General features: G+C 34.8%; 3 protein-coding genes across 3 annotated transcripts; all 3 read left to right on the top strand.

The window, feature by feature from the left end:
- Positions 1-924, top strand: LOC127541065 (olfactory receptor 10AG1-like). Its single transcript, XM_051966146.1, has one exon. It carries the CDS (start codon positions 1-3, stop codon positions 922-924), a length of 924 nt encoding a protein of 307 aa, XP_051822106.1.
- An 8,127-nt stretch (positions 925-9,051) lies between these two features.
- On the top strand, positions 9,052-9,794 carry LOC127540265 (nicotinamide riboside kinase 2-like). The gene has a single exon (XM_051964875.1). The coding sequence runs from the start codon at positions 9,091-9,093 to the stop codon at positions 9,691-9,693; it is 603 nt and encodes a 200-aa protein (XP_051820835.1). The 5' UTR covers positions 9,052-9,090; the 3' UTR covers positions 9,694-9,794.
- Positions 9,795-15,914: 6,120 nt separating this feature from the next.
- Positions 15,915-16,838, top strand: LOC127540813 (olfactory receptor 10AG1-like). The gene has a single exon (XM_051965679.1). It carries the CDS (start codon positions 15,915-15,917, stop codon positions 16,836-16,838), a length of 924 nt encoding a protein of 307 aa, XP_051821639.1.
- Positions 16,839-18,639: the final 1,801 nt, after the last annotated feature.

Genomic DNA, 18,639 nt, shown 5'->3' on the forward strand with positions numbered 1-18,639 from the left:
ATGGCAAAGGACAATCTCACAGTTGTGGAGGGATTCATTCTCCTGGGATTTTCTGATCTTCCCAACCTCCAAGGGTTTCTCTTTGGCATTTTCTCTGTCATCTACCTATGTATATTGATAGGAAATGGCCTCCTCATTGTCATAACCAAGATTGAGCCAAGTCTCCAAACACCAATGTATTTTTTCTTGGGGAATTTTTCCTTCTTGGAAATCTGTTACACATCAGTCACTATACCCAGAATGCTGGTAGATCTTTGGACTCATAAGAACACTATTTCTTTATTACACTGTGCTGTACAAACCTGTTTTCTCTATATTCTGGGAGTGGCAGAGTGCTTGCTCTTGGCAGTGATGGCATATAATCGTTATGTGGCCATCTGTAAGCCTCTCTACTATCCTCTCATCATGAATCGTAGGGTATGTATCCAACTGGTTATGATGTCCTGGATTATTGCAGTTCCGGTACTGATAGAGGAGACATACCTGATTTTCTGTCTCAATTTTTGTGGTTCTAAAATACTTAATCATGTTTTCTGTGAGGCTCCACCATTAGTGGAGTTGGCCTGTGGGGACACATATAAGACAGAGGTCTCTGTTCAAGTTGTTGCATTGCTGTTTGTCATAATTCCCTTTCTGTTGATACTCACATCCTATGTCAAAATCATAATTACTATCCTGAGATTGCCTTCTACCTCAGGGAGAGCCAAGGCCTTTTCCACCTGCTCATCACATCTCATGATAGTGTGTTTATTTTATGGGTCCGGTAGTATTGTGTATTTGAGGCCAAAATCCCATCATTCTACAGGATCAGTCAAAGTGCTTGCTCTCTTCTATACTACTGTGACCCCGGTATTTAACCCCTTGATATATAGTCTCAGAAATAAGGATGTCATTGCTGCTTTGAGAAAACTGTTTCCTAAGTGAATCAGATCTTAGATTCATCAGGAAAATATATGAATTTTTTTAAAAATTCTATTTCTCAGTCCTTACAAAGCACATATTTGCTTGTTTTTACATTTCAATAAAAATGTACATAAATGAGAGACAATCAAGAGATTCGAATCAAAATTATAGGACATCTGCCTAAAGTTTTTATTTTACTTTGCTAGATTATGAAAGAGCTGAAAAAAATTCCAGGACTTATATTATTTCAAATATCCACAGACAGCTTGAGAGCAATTATACTGATTTCTATCACTATTCTAAAATCAGGTGAATTTATACATTTTTAAAAGGTCAATTTTATTTTATTTGAGAAAGGAAAGAGGGAGAGAGAGAGAGAGAGAAAGAGAGAGAGAGGGGAACAGAGAGAAGAAGGGGGGGCAAAGAATGACAGAGACAGAGAGATGAAAGACAGACAGAGAGAGGGGGGAGGGAGAAAGAAGTAAAGAGAGAAAGAGGGAAGAAGAGAGAGAAGAAGGGAAGGAGGGAGAAAGAGAGAGAGATTATAATTTTCATGAATTTGAAAGTCTTTCATATGCGTGAGAGAGGGTAATAGAATAAATACAAATCATCTATAAGCTTTATCTCTCATATGAAAGACCTACAAATTCATGGAAATTATGACCATTTTTCCTTTTGATCTCCTCTATTTTAGCTACCATAAGCTTCTAAAATATCTAATTCCAAATTCTAAGGCAGATTTAAAGTCAAAGATTTCAATAGTCTCTTGCTACAACATTTCCCTGTTAACATTGAATTTGCAGAAAACAAAATTAGTAAGATGTTTCTCTCTTTTAATTTAACTCAATGTATGTAATAACATATTTAATAAATTCACTAACTGTACATTTTTTAAATCAAAGTACAAGAAATGTACCCCTAACATTTTACTAGTGCCTCATGTTCTAGTCTGGATATCTCTTCTAGTTTTCTTTTGGGATCTGTTGATTTCATTCATTACTTTTTAGACCATTGAATATCCTCTCATTTTGAATAAGAAGGTGAAGTGATCTGACTCTTCAAGCTTGTGCATTCCTCTTTCTAGGTTTGTGTGAATGAAGGATGTAATCAGAATAAATTCATTTTCTGCTCTCATTTATGCCCCCAGAAGGTTGTTTCAGATTAAACGGAAGATAATAGTATAAGTCCATTTTATATATAATTTCTATCTATCTATCTATCTATCTATCTATCTATCTATCTATTTACCTACATACAAACATATGCATATGTATGGAGAAAAAGAGAAATATATAAATTTGCTATATTAAAATAAGGAACCTGGAAGATTTTCAAAATTTTATATCCTATTATCCTAATGTCAAGATGGCACAGTGATTGTGAAATAGTGGTGTTTTTTTAAGAGAAAATCCATGCATAATATAGTAATAATATGAGAGCTAATTGCATCTATATATGTATATGTATATAATGCATGTATATGTACGTACACATCCAGATATATGTTATGTATATAACGCAAACATATATACTTTCCCAATACACATGTTCAGATAGTGGCAGACACTGTGATCTAGAAGATAGAGTGTCAGGCCTGGAATCAGAGTTTGGATCCTACCACAGCCACTTATTATCTCTGTGATCCTCAGCAAATCATTTAACTCAATCTGCTCAGTTTCCTCATCTATAATGACATATAGAGAAGGAAATAGCAAGCACCAAAGTATATTTACAGAGAAAACTCAAATAAGGTTTTGTTTAGATTGAACTAAACTGAATAAATTTTATTTGAACTCAGGGCCTTGTGACTTCAAGGCTGGTGCTCTATCCACTGCAACACCTACCTGCCCTGGAGAACTATTATTAAATGAAAAATATGTTATGACATTATTTTATAAATCTTTAAAAATACTATGAAAATATTAGTTGTTACTGTGATCTAATCCGAACTCGTAAATATGAACCACACTTTATTTTTTTCTTTTCCTCAATTAATAATCACAACTACCTCCATCCCATAAGTAATATTTATGCTTAGGCAATTTAGTCATTTGCTTAATTCTTCTGTTTAAATCATTGATTTGAATGACAAAAAGGTATCTGAAATTTGTGGCAAGTAAGAAGTTGATCAGAGGTTTTCACAAATCTTGGAAAGTGGGAAGGATAATATTTCTCCTATTCTTTAATGACTAAAAATTAGAATTATCAGGTTACTATATCGATCTACTATTTCAGAGAATCAGGTCTAATTTCAACTCAACAACCAATATACAGTAGGCATATACAAATGCACTCATATGCACACACACAAAGGCATTTGTGTGTGTAAAATATGTACTTGGAAAGGTCATACTAGATTTATAAAAATAAATGTGCTTACATAAGTTTTCTAATAAAAAAATAAAAGATGCTTGAATGTTTCAAAAGTTCTTATGTCTTTAATCTTGGCTGCAGAGACATATTTGGAAAAGCAGGAAAAAAAACTTAATTTTAGAGCTATTGGTGATTTATTAGAGCTAAAAGTTCCAGACAGATTATATTTCAAATTACAAAAAGGACTTGTCTTATTCTAGTAAGTGATCAAAAATTATTTCTGAAGGATCTTCTAGGCATTAGGAATAATGTAATTCATCAGAAAATGAAATGATATTTCTGTTTTGAAAGTAGAAATGTGGAGAGGGCCAGTATTATATAAGTCTATGTACAGGAAGAGTCCATTCCAGGTATTACTTGAGACCTGCTCTCTGTAAGAGGGTGCAGTTCAAAGCATTGGCTCACTATCATCCCTGACAATTATGAGACATATGCTTGAGATAAATTTAAGTTATCTTGGTATAATACATGCAAGTTGACAAGAAATCACAAATTATGAAATTTTATGACATAGATCAGTAGATTGTTACTATTAATTGCTTCAATTTATGGTTTGTCAGGTTAAGTAGATTATTATTATCAATTGCTCAAATTTATGATAGATAAGTAGATTATTACTACTGTCTACTATTTAATGTTAATATTAAGCTGGAATGGTAGAAATGATATATACCTGTACTTTGTACTGTAGTGTACTTTGGATGTACACTAAACAGCATGAAAAAGTTTAGTGTTATTGAAATATTAGTTTAGAGAGTATATAAACACTGGCTTTCAGATCAATAAATGTACTATTTGACAAAATCCATCTGGCTGGTGGAAAGTCATAACCCTACTCTTCTTATTCATTGGAGCTGGACTCCAACAGAAAAGAACATGGAAGTTATGTATTAAATGTTAATAAACTTAACTTTGATTTCTGGGGGAAATGTGTGAAATATTATAACTCTAGGAGCAGTTATTGAACATATAAAAAGTGTCATTTTCATCAAGCCATTCTCCAATTGATAAATGGTCAAAGGATATGAACAGACAATTTTCAGATGATGAAATTGAAACTATTACCACTCATATGAAAGAGTGTTCCAAATCATTATTGATCAGAGAAATGCAAATTAAGACAACTCTGAGATATCACTACACACCTGTCAGATTGGCTAAGATGACAGGAAAAAATAATGATGAATGTTGGAGGGGATGTGGGAAAACTGGTACACTGATGCATTGTTGGTGGAGTTGTGAACGAATCCAACCATTTTGGAGAGCAATCTGGAGTTATGCCCCAAAAATTATCAAACTGTGCTACTGTGCAGTGCTACTACTGGGCTTATACCCCAAAGAGATACTACAGAAGGGAAAGGGACCTATATGTGCCAAAATGTTTGTGGCAGCCCTGTTTGTAGTGGCTAGAAACTGGAAAATGAATGGATGCCCATCAATTGGAGAATGGCTGGGTAAATTGTGGTATATGAATGTTATGGAATATTATTGTTCTGTAAGGAATGACCAGCAGGATGAATACAGAAAGGCTTGGAGAGACCTACGTGAACTGATGCTAAGTAAAATGAGCAGAACCAGGACATCATTATACACTTCGACAACGATAGTGTATGAGGATGTATTCTGATGCAAGTGGATTTCTTTGACAAAGAGACCTAACTGAGTTTCAATGGATAAATGATGGACAGAAGCAGTTACACCCAAAGAAAGAACACTGGGAAATTAATATAAACTATTTGCATTTTTTATTTTCTTCCCAGGTTATTTTTACCTTCTGAATCCAATTCTCCCTGTGCAACAAGAGAACTGTTCGGTTCTGCAAACATATATTGTATCTAGGATATACTGCAACATATCTAACATATATAGGACTGCTTGCCATCTAGGGGAGGGGGTGGAGGGAGGGAGGGGAAAAATCGAAACAGAAGCGAGTACAAGGATAATGTTGTAAAAAATTACGCTGGCATGGATTCTGTCAATATAAAGTTATTATTAAATAAAATAAAATTTTAAAAAAAGTGTCATTTTCAAACAAAAGGTCTGGTTTCAATAGAAAGAGGTTCTAATAAACTAATCTATTGTTTAAGTGTGATTACTAAACTAGTAGATACAGGGCATGCTTTAGATGATATTTACTTTAATAAAGTATTTTAAAAGCTATAAATGTGTCATTACTTCTTGATGCTCATTCTAGAGAGAACAAGGATAGGAAAAACTCCATTATATATAATTGCAGTTATTCACAAAACTGCCAATTATTCAAAGTCTACTGCAGAATGTTGAACGACAAATGTACATTTGTGATAAAGAGTATTTCTTGGAGAACTCTAGAATGCAGCCACTCACAATATGGCCAGAAAAATGAAGTAAAGACACTATCAAGATCTTTCTTAATAACTTTAGAATTGATAGTATGAGATGGAAGATACAGGACTACAAGGCAATGCCAGGTATGACATCCCCTCATCAAAGAGGGTGCTGTGATTCTAACATAGTGATGTAATTTGGGTACTCTTTGAGAATTAAAGAAAACAACCATATAATTACACATATATAGTATCATTTTCCCATCATTTTATTTATTTATTTGCTTGTTTTCAATACACATAGTGATGGTATTCATGCTGGGAGAGAGAAATCAGAATAAAAGGGAAAAAACATGAGAGAGGAAAAAAAAAAAAACTCCCCCCCCAAAAAAAAAAAAAAAAAAAAAAAAAAGAAGTGAACATATCAGGTATTGATTTACATTCAATGTCCATGTGTCTTTTTCTGGATGGAGATGGAATTTTCTGTACAAAATCTGTTGGGATTTCCAATTATGTACAATTTATTGCTGTTTCTCTTTTGTTTCACTCAGCATAAGTTTATGTAAATCTTTCAAGGACTTTCTCATAATATTCCACCACCTTCCTGTAACACAATTTATTCAGCCATTCCCCAATTGATGGGCATCTACTCATTTTCCAATTATTTGTTACCACAAAAAAAGCTGCTACAAACATTTTTATACATGGGAGTCCTTTCCCGCCTTTATGATTTTCTTGAGATATATACCCAGTATTGGCATTGTTGGGTCAAAGGTCATGTACAGTTTGGAAGTAGTTCCATATTGCTTTCCAGAATGGTTGGATCATTTCACAGCACCACCAAAAATGCATTAACATCTCAGTTTTCCCACATTCCCACAAACATTTATCTTTATCTTGTTCTGTCATCTTGGCCAATCTGAAAGGTTTGAAGTAGTACCTCAGAGTTGTTTTAATGGACATTTCTCAATAAACAGTGATTTGGACTATCTTTTTTTTTTCACATTTCTCTGTAGATGGCTTTAATCCTGTCATCTGAAAATTGTTCATATTCTTTGACCATTTATGAAGTGGGGAATGACTTGTAGTCTTATAAATTTGGTACAGTTCTTTATGTATTTTAGAAATGAGACCTTTATTAGAAATGCTGACTGTAAATCTCCCCCCCCCCCAGCTTTGTACTTCCCTTTTAATCGTGTTTTTCTTGGTTTTCTTTGTGTAAAACTTTTTAATTTAATGTTAATTTAATTTAGTTAAATTAATGTTTAATTTAATGTTTAAAAATTGTACACTTTGTTTTTTATAATGTTCTCTCAAACTTCTTTGGTCATAAATTCTTCCTTTCTTCAAAGATCTTATAGGTAAATTATGCTGTGCTATCATAATTTGTTTATGGAATTATCCTTTATGCCTAAATCATTTTTTTCATTTTGACCTTATTTTGGTATGGTATGTGAGATGTAGGTCTTTGCTGATTTTCTCATATATTATTTTCCAGTTTTCCCAGAAGTTTTTTTTTTTGTCAAATGAAGAGTTCTTATCCCAGAAACTTGAGTTGTGGGTTTTATCAAATACTAGATTACTATGGATATTCCATTGGTGGCTAATCTATTCTAATGACCAAGCACTCTCTTTTGTAGTCAGTACCAAATGTTTTGATGAATGATCCTTGATAATCTAGTTTTACATTTGGTACTGCTAAGCCACTGTCCTTTGTACTAATTTTTTCATTAATTCCCTTGATATTGTTGACTTTTTGTTCTTTTTGTTCTTAATTTTGTTATTATTTTTTCTAATTCTATAAGATATCTTTGCATAGAGGCCCATTTTGTTTGTAGGTGATAGCTTTATCTGCTTTTTGAGGAAAGAGCTTGATTTCCCAGAATTTGCATTCTGAGCTGGGACTGGAAGCTGCTTTCCTGAAATGCTTCTCTTCTGAGCCAGAATCAAAGGTCTCAGTCGCTAATCTGCTGTGATTAAAATCCTCTCACCAGCTTTCTCAGAGTCAATCTGAGCTTAGCTGAACACCCTTTTCACCCCAAGGAGACTGATTTTTCTTGAAGTTTTTCCAATCTATTTTAAAAGTGATTTCATTCTATCAGATTCAATTCAGAGGCTTGATTTTATGTATTTTTCCAAGAAAAACTGGGAGAGTTCAAGAAGCTTCTTGCCTTTACTCTAGGAACTGGCCTCTACCTCTGGAAATAATCTATATATAGCATCTTTAGCTCTCTCTTTTTCTCTTTTTTTCTTAGTTTCTAAGACACCATTGAATATAATGACAAAACAGAAGCAATAGCAATTAAACAAGTCAGGTTTTATTCCATAAGGAATTAAAATTAGGAATAGACCAGTGTTAAAGTGCATGAAATTAATTGTCTATACTCAACCATCCAAAGCAAAAAAAAAAAAAGAAAAAAAAAAAAGAAAAGGGAAAAGAATTTGAAGTTCTATGGTAAGGAGCAAAATCAGGAATCACAATGCCTCAGCCATTTGATGAAATGACCTCAATAATTAAACATGACTTCATGAAAATAAATGTAAGTCTTAAACAATTAAATAAACCAAATTGATAAAATGTTATGTATGTAATAGTAAATTTAGACAAAGTAAAATTAGAAAAGGGTGAACATGACAGGATATATTCATGATGGTAAATAGACAAAATCAAAAAATACTTGAATTAATTGCCAATGGAATACCATATAGATGACCTGGACACAGAGAGATAAAACAGATATGTTTAGAGAGTTCAGATCCTGGTAGAGAGCCATCATATATTAGTGTCAAAAAATTTCAATTTTCCATTTGCATATTTTGATATTTGTTGGAATCCTTACTAACTGCTAACTAATTAGAGTTGATCTAATCTTACAAGAAGATTTTGGCCAGAATCTGAAACAAGGTACTAAGTAGAACTAATTAATACAAGGTTTGTGTTCACACCTTTACTCATTGGAGTTCAATGAGTTCACACCTCCCTTGAAGCTCATTGGGCCACAGAGCACTATGGGAGAAAACCCATAATCCCATTCTCTCAGAAGAGTCAAAAAGGCCAGCGATGAGGGCTCTATGGCAGAATACATTTTTTCCTCTTGGCTGGCTGGTCGCAGAAGAGAGCTCAGCTGGACTCGAGAGGAGCGACTCTGGTGGCAGACGAAGGGTTGGACATTCCATCTCTGTGTTGGTTGGAGGCTGAAGAACACAGAGGCAGAGGCTGAAGGACAGAACCTTTGGATTTGGAGACATCCGAAGGGCTCTAAGCCTCTAAACCGGCTGTGCTTTGAGAAGAACAAGAACTCCAGCATTTGAACTCTAACATTTGGCGCCCAACGTGGGGCTAACAGACCTCCCCCCCCCCCAGTGGATTTCAGTGGAAAAGCTACGATCCTGATTCCAGTGGAAAAGACCCTTCAACCCAGAAATTAGGGTCGCCTCCCACTCCCTTCTCCTGGTGCCGTCTCAGCCCGTCTCCACCACCACTCCCCACCCACAGAGGGAACAGAAGATGAAGTACATCATTGGCATTGGAGGCATGACCAACGGAGGAAAAACTATACTGACCAATAGACTCATCAAAACCTTACCAAACTGCTGTGTGATCCACCAGGATGACTTTTACAAGCCACAAGATCAAATAGAAGTCGGGGAAGATGGCTTTAAGCAATGGGACGTGCTGGAATCTTTGGACATGGAGGCCATGTTGAACACAGTCCTGGCATGGCTAAACAACCCCATGAAGTTTGCCCGCACCCATGGGATCAACATCCAACAGAACTCCCAGGAATCCAACTCCGATGATACCCACATCCTCATCCTGGAAGGCTTCTTGCTCTATAGTTACAAGCCCTTGCTGGATTTGTACAGTCGCCGTTACTTTTTGGCTGTTCCATATGAGGAATGCAAGAGAAGAAGAAGTACCCGCAACTATAAAGTTCCTGACCCTCCGGGTCTCTTTGATGGCCATATTTGGCCCATGTACCAGAAATACAGGCAGGAGATGGACAACAATGGTGTGGATGTAGTGCATATTGATGGACTGAAATCCAGAGATGAGCTTTACCGTCAAGTCCTGGAAGACATCCAGAATACACTCTTAAATCGCTCCTAGCTTCTGGGAAGAGAGTGAGAAAGGGAGTGGGACCTGCCCGTCACGGATTTAGCAGATCTCCATCATGCCAAAGGAACAATACACTGAACCAAGTCCATAGACTCTACAGGGCCCAGAGACAGGCGCCCTCAGCTCCTGGGGAGGTCAAGCAATAGTAGAAAGAAGAAACAGGGACATTAAGACACTCCTCCAAAAACAAAAGAAAGGGGGAGCCACGGGTAACCCTAGAGAACTTCTAAATTTAGTTCTCTATACCATTAATTTTTTAATCTTTGATAAAGATGCACTGGCTCCAGCAAACAGGTTTTATAACCCACCAGAAGAGCAGTGTCCAGTGCGAGCAGCTCCACTATCTTTAGATAATTGCCAGGTAATGTGGAGAGACCCAGAAAGTGGTGAATGGAAGGGACCAGATAGGCTAACTGCTTGGGGGAGAGGATTTGCTTGCATCTCTACATGTGGAGAAGGAATCAGATGGGTGCCTATGAGCCGCATTCGCCTTGTCCATCGCAGAGAGATGGAACAGACCCTTGAAACAAAGGAGAAGACCCAAGAAATATCGATTGTGCTCACCATTGAAAGAGCATAGCTGACAAGGAGACTGTTAAAAAGACTTTTAAAATCTTCAGGAATCATTGGATTTCCTAACACAAGATGAAACTGTTTTAGTTCTTGAAAAACCAGCGAGAATCATTGGATTCCTTAAGATGAAAAATTGTTGATGAGACTTTTGCAGTACTTCAGGGCTTACAGGAACCATTGGAATCCTGGCACATGAACTAATGGACAATGGATTCCTTATGGACTATTTCTAGGACTTATGGACATGTGCAAATTTTCAGGTTGATTCATGTTGTTACATTACTACTAACCTGTGTTATATTGCTATGTGCTTTTGTAAATTATGTATAATGCCTCCCATATTGATGGATTTATGTATACCATGTATATCTGTTACAAAGTTCTGGCCCATATTGATGGATTTATGTGTACCCCTTCAGAAACCCACTAATCTGATTAGATTTCCTATTTCCTTTGGTGTTTTCATCTCCCTTCCTGAGGTGTCAGGAAAGGCGTGATCACCTTTTTTGGGGGTTCGCACCTCCTTGAGAAATCAGGGAGGTCATGACCATCCTATGTTCCAAAAACAAAAGAAAGGGGGAGATGTTGGAATCCTTACTAACTGCTAACTAATTAGAGTTGATCTAATCTTACAAGAAGATTTTGGCCAGAATCTGAAACAAGGTACTAAGTAGAACTAATTAATACAAGGTTTGTGTTCACACATTTACTCATTGGAGTTCAATGAGTTCACACCTCCCTTGAAGCTCATTGGGCCAGAGAACACTATGGGAGAAAACCCATAATCCCATTCTCTCAGAAGAGTCAGATAAAAGGCCAGCGATGAGGGCTCTATGGCAGAATACATTTTTTCCTCTTGGCTGGCTGGTCGCAGAAGAGAGCTCAGCTGGACTCGAGAGGAGCGACTCTGGTGGCAGACGAAGGGTTGGACATTCCATCTCTGTGTTGGTTGGAGGCTGAAGAACGCAGAGGCAGAGGCTGAAGGACAGAACCTTTGGATTTGGAGACATCTGAAGGGCTCTAAGCCTCTAAACCGGCTATGCTTTGAGAAGAACAAGAACTCCAGCATTTGAACTCTAACAGATATTCCCTCCCATTTCTCTTTTTTCCTTCTCTCCTTCTTTCTTTATCTCTTCATCTCCCTCTTCCTTTCTCTGCCTTTTCCTCCTTACCTCCCTTCCTCTCCCTCTCTCTTCTTTTCTTTCTTCCATCTCTCTTCCTCCTTTCTCTCTTTTTTGTATTTCCCTATGTTTTCTGTATATTTCTCTGTATTTCTCTGTACCTCTGTCTTTGTCTCTTTCAGTTTTCTTGTCTTATTCTGTTTGTCTCTCTTGTGTTTTTCTTCTCCTGTTTATCTTTCTTTGCTTTTTGTGCACTTTTTTTTCTTTGTTTTTGCCTATCCTTTTATCCCTTTCTACACTGACAGGAAAGATAAAAATATAATAAAGTCAAATGCAGTACAACCAAAATGTCAAAGAATTCTGGAAAATGATTTTAGATCCAAAAACAATTCATAGAAGAGCTCAAAATATTTTAAAAATAAAAGAAGTAGACTAAAATTGGGAAATACATGAAAGTGATACAAGATAATCAAGAAAAAATTCAGTGATAAAGGAGACACAAAAACCTAAGTGAAATTTTCTTTTCCCAAATTATTCTCAGAAAAATCCTGAAAAAATTTACATAAACAAATGCAATGTGAAATGAACAGAATAAGAATTTCATTATATACATATACAGAAATACTATATGTCAATCAAATATGAATGACTTGGGTATTCTCTGTAAAACCATGATTTAATATGATTCTAAAGGACTTATGATAAGTGCTATTTATATCCCCCAAAAAAGTCACAAAAAATCCTGAGGGAGTCAGAATGTAGACAAACATATACTTTTTTTTTTTTCCTTTGTTTTTCTCTCTCTCTCTTTTTTTTTTAACAGTTTTTTTTCTTTCAGCACATGACTAATGAGGTAATGTTTTCCTTGAGTACACAAGAATAATCTATGCCAGAATGCTTCTCTTCTCAATTGTGCAGGAGAGGGAAGGAATTTGGAATTAAGAATTAAAAAAAATTATTTTACATCTAATGTGATAATAAATATTAAAAATAAAAGAAAAAAATATACATATACATGTATCACAGAGTGGTGTTGTTAATTTGTATATCCTATTTCTTGGCAAACAAATGAGTGATTTGTCATTTCCTTTTCCAGTTCATCTTATAAATAAGGAAGTGGAGGCAAATAGGCTAAAATTGCACTTGCACAGAATCATCCATCTAGGGTCTGAGACCACCCATGAATTCAGATATTCCTGACTGGCTGTTTTATATTATTTCTATTGTGCCACTTAGCTGTACAACTACAGGGTATGTAAAGATATTGCCTATAATCAAATTCATCACATATCTAAGAGATCTTGTCAAGGTCTGTGGCAATGATTTATCACTTCATTTCAGTAATCTAAGTCACTCTGCACAACAAATTACACTTGGCCAAAGAACCAAAAACTTTAGAGCTGAAAGAATGAATTAATGAATTAAAGGATGGATTGATGTATAGATTAGTGAGTGGATAAATGCATACATGTATGAATGAATAAATGAAAAAAATTAAGTTCATTATTTGCCAAACACTTTGTTAAGTGTTCAGGATACTAATAGAAATGGGAAACCGAATAAGATTTTTTGGAACTTATTGTCTAACTGATGAAAAACATACATATAAGACAATTCAACTTCAGAAGAAATGAAAAATCCCAAAGTAAGTAAGAATGTCCAAAAGACCTTAATGTACCTTAGTTGATCAGATGACAAAGCTTAGAGAATTCAATAACAGGGCAAATAGCAAAGTCAGGGGATTTTAGGACATAATGTTGGTCCAGTGAAGCCCTGGAGGCACTCCATCTTGATTGTTCATAATGTCTTATCTAGTCAATTAATATAAAGAGTCTCATCATGTTCTACCTTCTTGGTGGAGGATTTTGAACATTTACTCTGACCTCATATGAAGCAAATTGGGGACTAAAGAAGAGAAATAACTGGAATTCAAGCCATATATTCTGACACATAATCATGTGGTCCTAGCACTTCTCTTAGTTTCTATCCATTATGAGTTCTCTAGTGTATCGTCCCAAGATTTAGAATAACTATATCTAATGTTTCATTAAGCAATGGAATGCTACAGAAAAGACCAATTGTTCCATGATATTAAGAGTTGCATTTTTCTAAATATTTGCTTTGAAAAAGTGAAGAGAATGAATGATCATTTCTTTCAATTATGATAGTGAATGGTTACAAAACAGGCTACTACTTGATAATTGCCTATCTTCCCATAATAGTGTAGAGCAAGAAATGGAAAATATCATTGTTTTCATTTTACAAATGAACAGTAAGGTAAACAGTACTGTATCCTTACATTAAAGAGATAAATATCATTCTATCTAAGGCCTCAGTATAATCCCTTGACTCAAAACTCAGGATTGTTTTCCCTTATAAAATCCTGCCTCATTAAAAGAGGATTTGATGATTGGACTTTAAGCCAGAAGACCTCTTCTCTCATTAAAAAAAAAAAAAAAAAGGAAATGACCTGGGGGAGGTGTTATCCCCAGAGAGCTAAAAAGGGCAAGAATCATTTCTACTAAAGAAGAGCTCAACGATTTCAGCCAAAACTTATATTTACAAAGAATCTTGGCCTATTTTACAGAATTTGTTGGTGGATTTGGTATATTGTAATATTTAAAGGAGAAGAAGCATAGGCTCATAAAAAGGACATTGAACTTGTAGGCACGAAAACCTCAGGTTGAAATCTTCTCTTTAGCACTTTACAACTGTGTAATTTTCAGCAAGGTCATTCATATGGAATCTCAGTTTCTTCAGTTTTCTCATCTGTAAAATCAGAATATCTGTGGTACCTATATTATACTGCTGGTACATTAATGTTCACAAAGTTTTGAAAGCATTAAAGTAGGTTATGGATGTACTTAATTATGTACCTGTATTATTTTCCTTATCATTATTGAAAAAGCAAGGAGTTGAATAATATTTCATTCTATCTGAGAAAGGTAAGTTTGAACTCTTTTGCTGCCTTACTTTCAGTTTCTTTGATCTGAAAAGGATTATTATCTTTGATCTTTGTGATAATTTTGAATTTTATGAACATAATAAGCAATAGAGATTGAGCAAACAGATTATCCAAAGAACAAAGATTCAATTTTTAGAATATACTGTGAGATTTTTGCCTGGCAAGATGTATGTGGGAGATTATTCATTCTTCACCAGTAATAACTAAAGAAATTTATCTAGTTAAATCTACAATTCATATTTCTTCTATTGTAACATTTTTCCACAATGAACAATCCAAGGTAGCTGGAGAGGAAATATATTGGGCACAGGTGTCAGTCATCTTGGCACCTATCATTCTAAGAGAACCTACAACCCTCCATATACTATTTCATTACTACCATGTAATGCTTATGAATGGACATATCTTAACTGATGATCATTTTTAAACATACAAAATATTATATTTTTTCCAACTTATCTGTCTTATTTTTCCAGCGAAAAGATGTCAGATGAACGTTGCAATGGAAATGAGCTAAAAAATATTACATTATTAATTATGAAAGAAGAATAGAATTTGACAAATTAAAAATACTAAAATGGACTAAAAACTAGTCATTATTTAATGAATCTCTAAATCTTGAATTTTAGGCATCAATTAACTGGGGAGGTATTTTAGATAAAACCTATAGCTGAAGATATGTGATAGAGGAAATTAAATCTACCTAACAAACTTTATTGAGTAGTTACTATGTGGAAGACACAGTTCAATAGATACGGAAGGGTATGATGTGACTTTTGCTCTTTAGATACTTAGAACACAGTAGGAGACACAAAATATACACGTGGATAAGAACACTGCAGTTAAACAGAGGCCACTTGCTAATTGACCAGTGCTTGGCATAGATCCTGTAATATGATCATTCAAGAAAGCAAATGATTATAAAAGCTAATGATGGAAGGAATACAGAAGAGTACAGAAAATAGCCTGGCCTTTAAGAGTAAATGGATATTACAGGCTAAAGAGATTGGGGAAAGCTTTGTAATGGGAAAATAATTCTGTGAGTAAAGATTGGCAGACTGTTATGTTCAGTACATTGTTGGGATGAGTTATGTCTTTTTTTTTCTCTTTTATTCTAATACAAAAACAAAAATCCCTCCTATTAGGAGATTGTCATTTTCTAAAAACAAACAAACAAAAATATTGTTATGATGTTGTGCTTTTCTTGGTGATATTGTAATTAAGAATGGTTTTACAATTTTGCCAGACGTCTTTATCTGATTGTATATTTCCAACAAAATATCCAAGAAACACAGTCATAGCATTGATTAGGATTTTATGAGATAAATAGTATTTCATAATCACTAAGTAATTTTGACTTTGTCCCCCAAATTTAAAAAGTTTTGAAAAATATAATATATAAAATATATCATATAAAATATACCAAACTTAATATGTTGAATGAGAGGAATATTTGTAGTCATAAGACCAAACCTTTTCTTCTCTGAAAAAGCATAAAAATAAAGTGATTTGCTGGTCCTCAATTATTTTTTTTCCTTTAGGCAGCAGACCCAATGGCAAAGGAAAATCTCACAGTTGTGAAGGAATTCATTCTCCTGGGATTTTCTGATCTTCCTAACCTCCAAGGATTTCTCTTTGGCATCTTCTCTGTCATCTACCTAAGTATATTGATAGGAAATGGCCTCCTCATTGTCATAACCAAGATTGATCCAAATCTCCAAACACCAATGTATTTTTTCTTGGGGAATTTTTCCTTCTTGGAAATCTGTTACACATCAGTCACTCTGCCCAGAATGCTGGCAGATCTCTGGACCCAGAAGAGAACTATTTCATTCCTACAATGCGCTGTACAAACATTTTTCCTTTATATTCTGGGAGGAGCGGAGTGTTTGCTCCTGGCAGTGATGGCATATGATCGTTATGTGGCCATCTGTAAGCCTCTCTACTATCCTCTCATCATGAATCGTAGGGTATGTATCCAACTGGTTGTGATGTCCTGGATTATTGCAGTTCCGGTACTGATAGAGGAGACATATCTGATTTTCTGTCTCAATTTTTGTGGTCCTAAAACACTTAATCATGTTTTCTGTGAGGCTCCACCATTACTGGAGTTAGCCTGTGGGGACACATATAAGGCAGAGGTCTCTGTTCAAGTTGTTGCATTGCTGTTTGTCATAACTCCCTTTCTGTTGATACTCACATCCTATGTCAAAATCATAATTACTATCCTGAGATTGCCTTCTACCTCAGGGAGAGCCAAGGCCTTTTCCACCTGCTCATCACACCTCATGATAGTGTGTTTATTTTATGGTTCTGGTAGTATTGTGTATTTGAAGCCAAAATCTCATCACTCTACAGGATCAGTCAAAGTGCTTGCTCTTTTCTATACTACTGTGACCCCAGTATTTAACCCCTTGATATATAGTCTCAGAAATAAGGATGTCATTGCTGCTTTGAGAAAACTGTTTCCTAAGTGAATCAGATCTTAGATTCATCAGGAAAATATATGAACTTTTTTTTTAATTATATTTCTCAGTCCCTACAAAACATATATTTGCTTGTTTTTACATTTCAATAAAAATGTACATGAATGAGAGACAATCAAGAGATTCAAATCAAAATTACAGGATACCTGCCTAAAGTTTTTATTTTAATTTACTAGATTATGAAAGACCTGAAAAAAATTCCTATGATTTAAATTATTTCAAATATCCGCAGACACCTTGAGTGCAATTATACTGATTTCTATCACTATTCTAAAATCAGTTGAATTTATATCTTTTTAAAAGGTCAATTTTATTATATTTGAGAGAGAGAGAGAGAGAGAGAGAGAGAGAGAGAGAGAGAGAGAGAGAGAGAGAGAGAGAGAGAGAGAGAGAGAGAGAAGGAGGGAGGGAGGTGGGCAAAGAATAACAGAGACAGACAGAGAGATGAAAGACAGACAAGGGGGGATGGAGCGAGAAGTAAAGAGAGAAAGAGGAAAGAAGAGAGAGAAGGAGAGAAGGAGGGGGAGAGAGAGAGATTATAATTTTTATGAATTTGAAAGTCTTTCATATGAGTGAGGAAGGGTAATATAATAAATACAAATCATCTATAAGCCTCTGTATTTCATATGAAAAACCTACAAATTCATGGAAATTATATCCATTTTTCCTTTTGATCTCTATTTTAGCTACCATAAGTTTCTAAAATATCTAATTCTGAATTCTAAGGCAGATTTAAAGTCAAAGATTTCAATAGTTTCTTGCTACAACATTTCCCTGTTAACATTGAATTTGCAGAAAACAAAAATTAGTAAGATGTTTCTCTTTTTTTAATTTAACTAACCTGTCTAATAAGATATTTAATAAATTCACTAACTGTACATTTTTTAAATCAAAGTACAAAAAATGCACTCTAATATTTTGTTAGTGCCTCATATTCCAGTCTGGATATCTCTTTTAGATTTCTTTTTGGATCTGCTGATTTCATTCATAACTTTTTAGACCATTGAATATTCTCTCATTTTGAATAAGAAGATGAAGTGATCTGACTCTTCAAGCTTGTGCATTCCTTTTTCTAGGTTTGTGTGAATGAAGGATGTAATCAGAATAAATTAATTTTCTGCTCTCATTTATGCCCCAGAAGGTTGTTTCAGATTAAAGGGAAGATAATGGTATAAGTCCATTTTTTATATAATTTCTATCTATCTATCTATCTATTTACCTACATACAAACATATGCATATGTATGGGGAAAAAGAGAAATATATAAATTTGCTACACTAAAATAAGGAACCTGGAAGATTTTCAAAATTTTATATCCCATTACCCTAATGTCAAGACGGCACATTGATTGTGAGATAGTGGTATTTTTTTAAGAGAAAATACATGCATAATATAGTAATAATGGGAGATCTAATGGTATCTATATATGTATATGTATTTAATGCATGTATATTTACATACACATCCAGATATATGTTATGTATATAATGCAAACATATAAAATTTCCCAATACACATGTTCGGATAGGAGCAGACACTGTGGTCTAGAGGATAGAGTGCCAGGCCTAGAATCAGAGTTCGGATCCTCCCATAGCCACTTATTATCTTATGATCCTCAGCAAATCATTTAACTCAATCTGCTCAGTTTCCTCACCTAATGACATAAAGAAAAGGAAACAGCAAGCACCGAAGTATATTTACTGAGAAAACTCAAATGGGGTTGTGTTTAGATTGAACTAAACTAAATACATTTTATTTGAACTCAGGTCCTTGTGACTTCAAGGCTGGTGCT

This window comes from Antechinus flavipes, chromosome 6 (genome assembly GCF_016432865.1).
Source record: "Antechinus flavipes isolate AdamAnt ecotype Samford, QLD, Australia chromosome 6, AdamAnt_v2, whole genome shotgun sequence".
Lineage (NCBI taxonomy): Eukaryota > Metazoa > Chordata > Mammalia > Dasyuromorphia > Dasyuridae > Antechinus > Antechinus flavipes.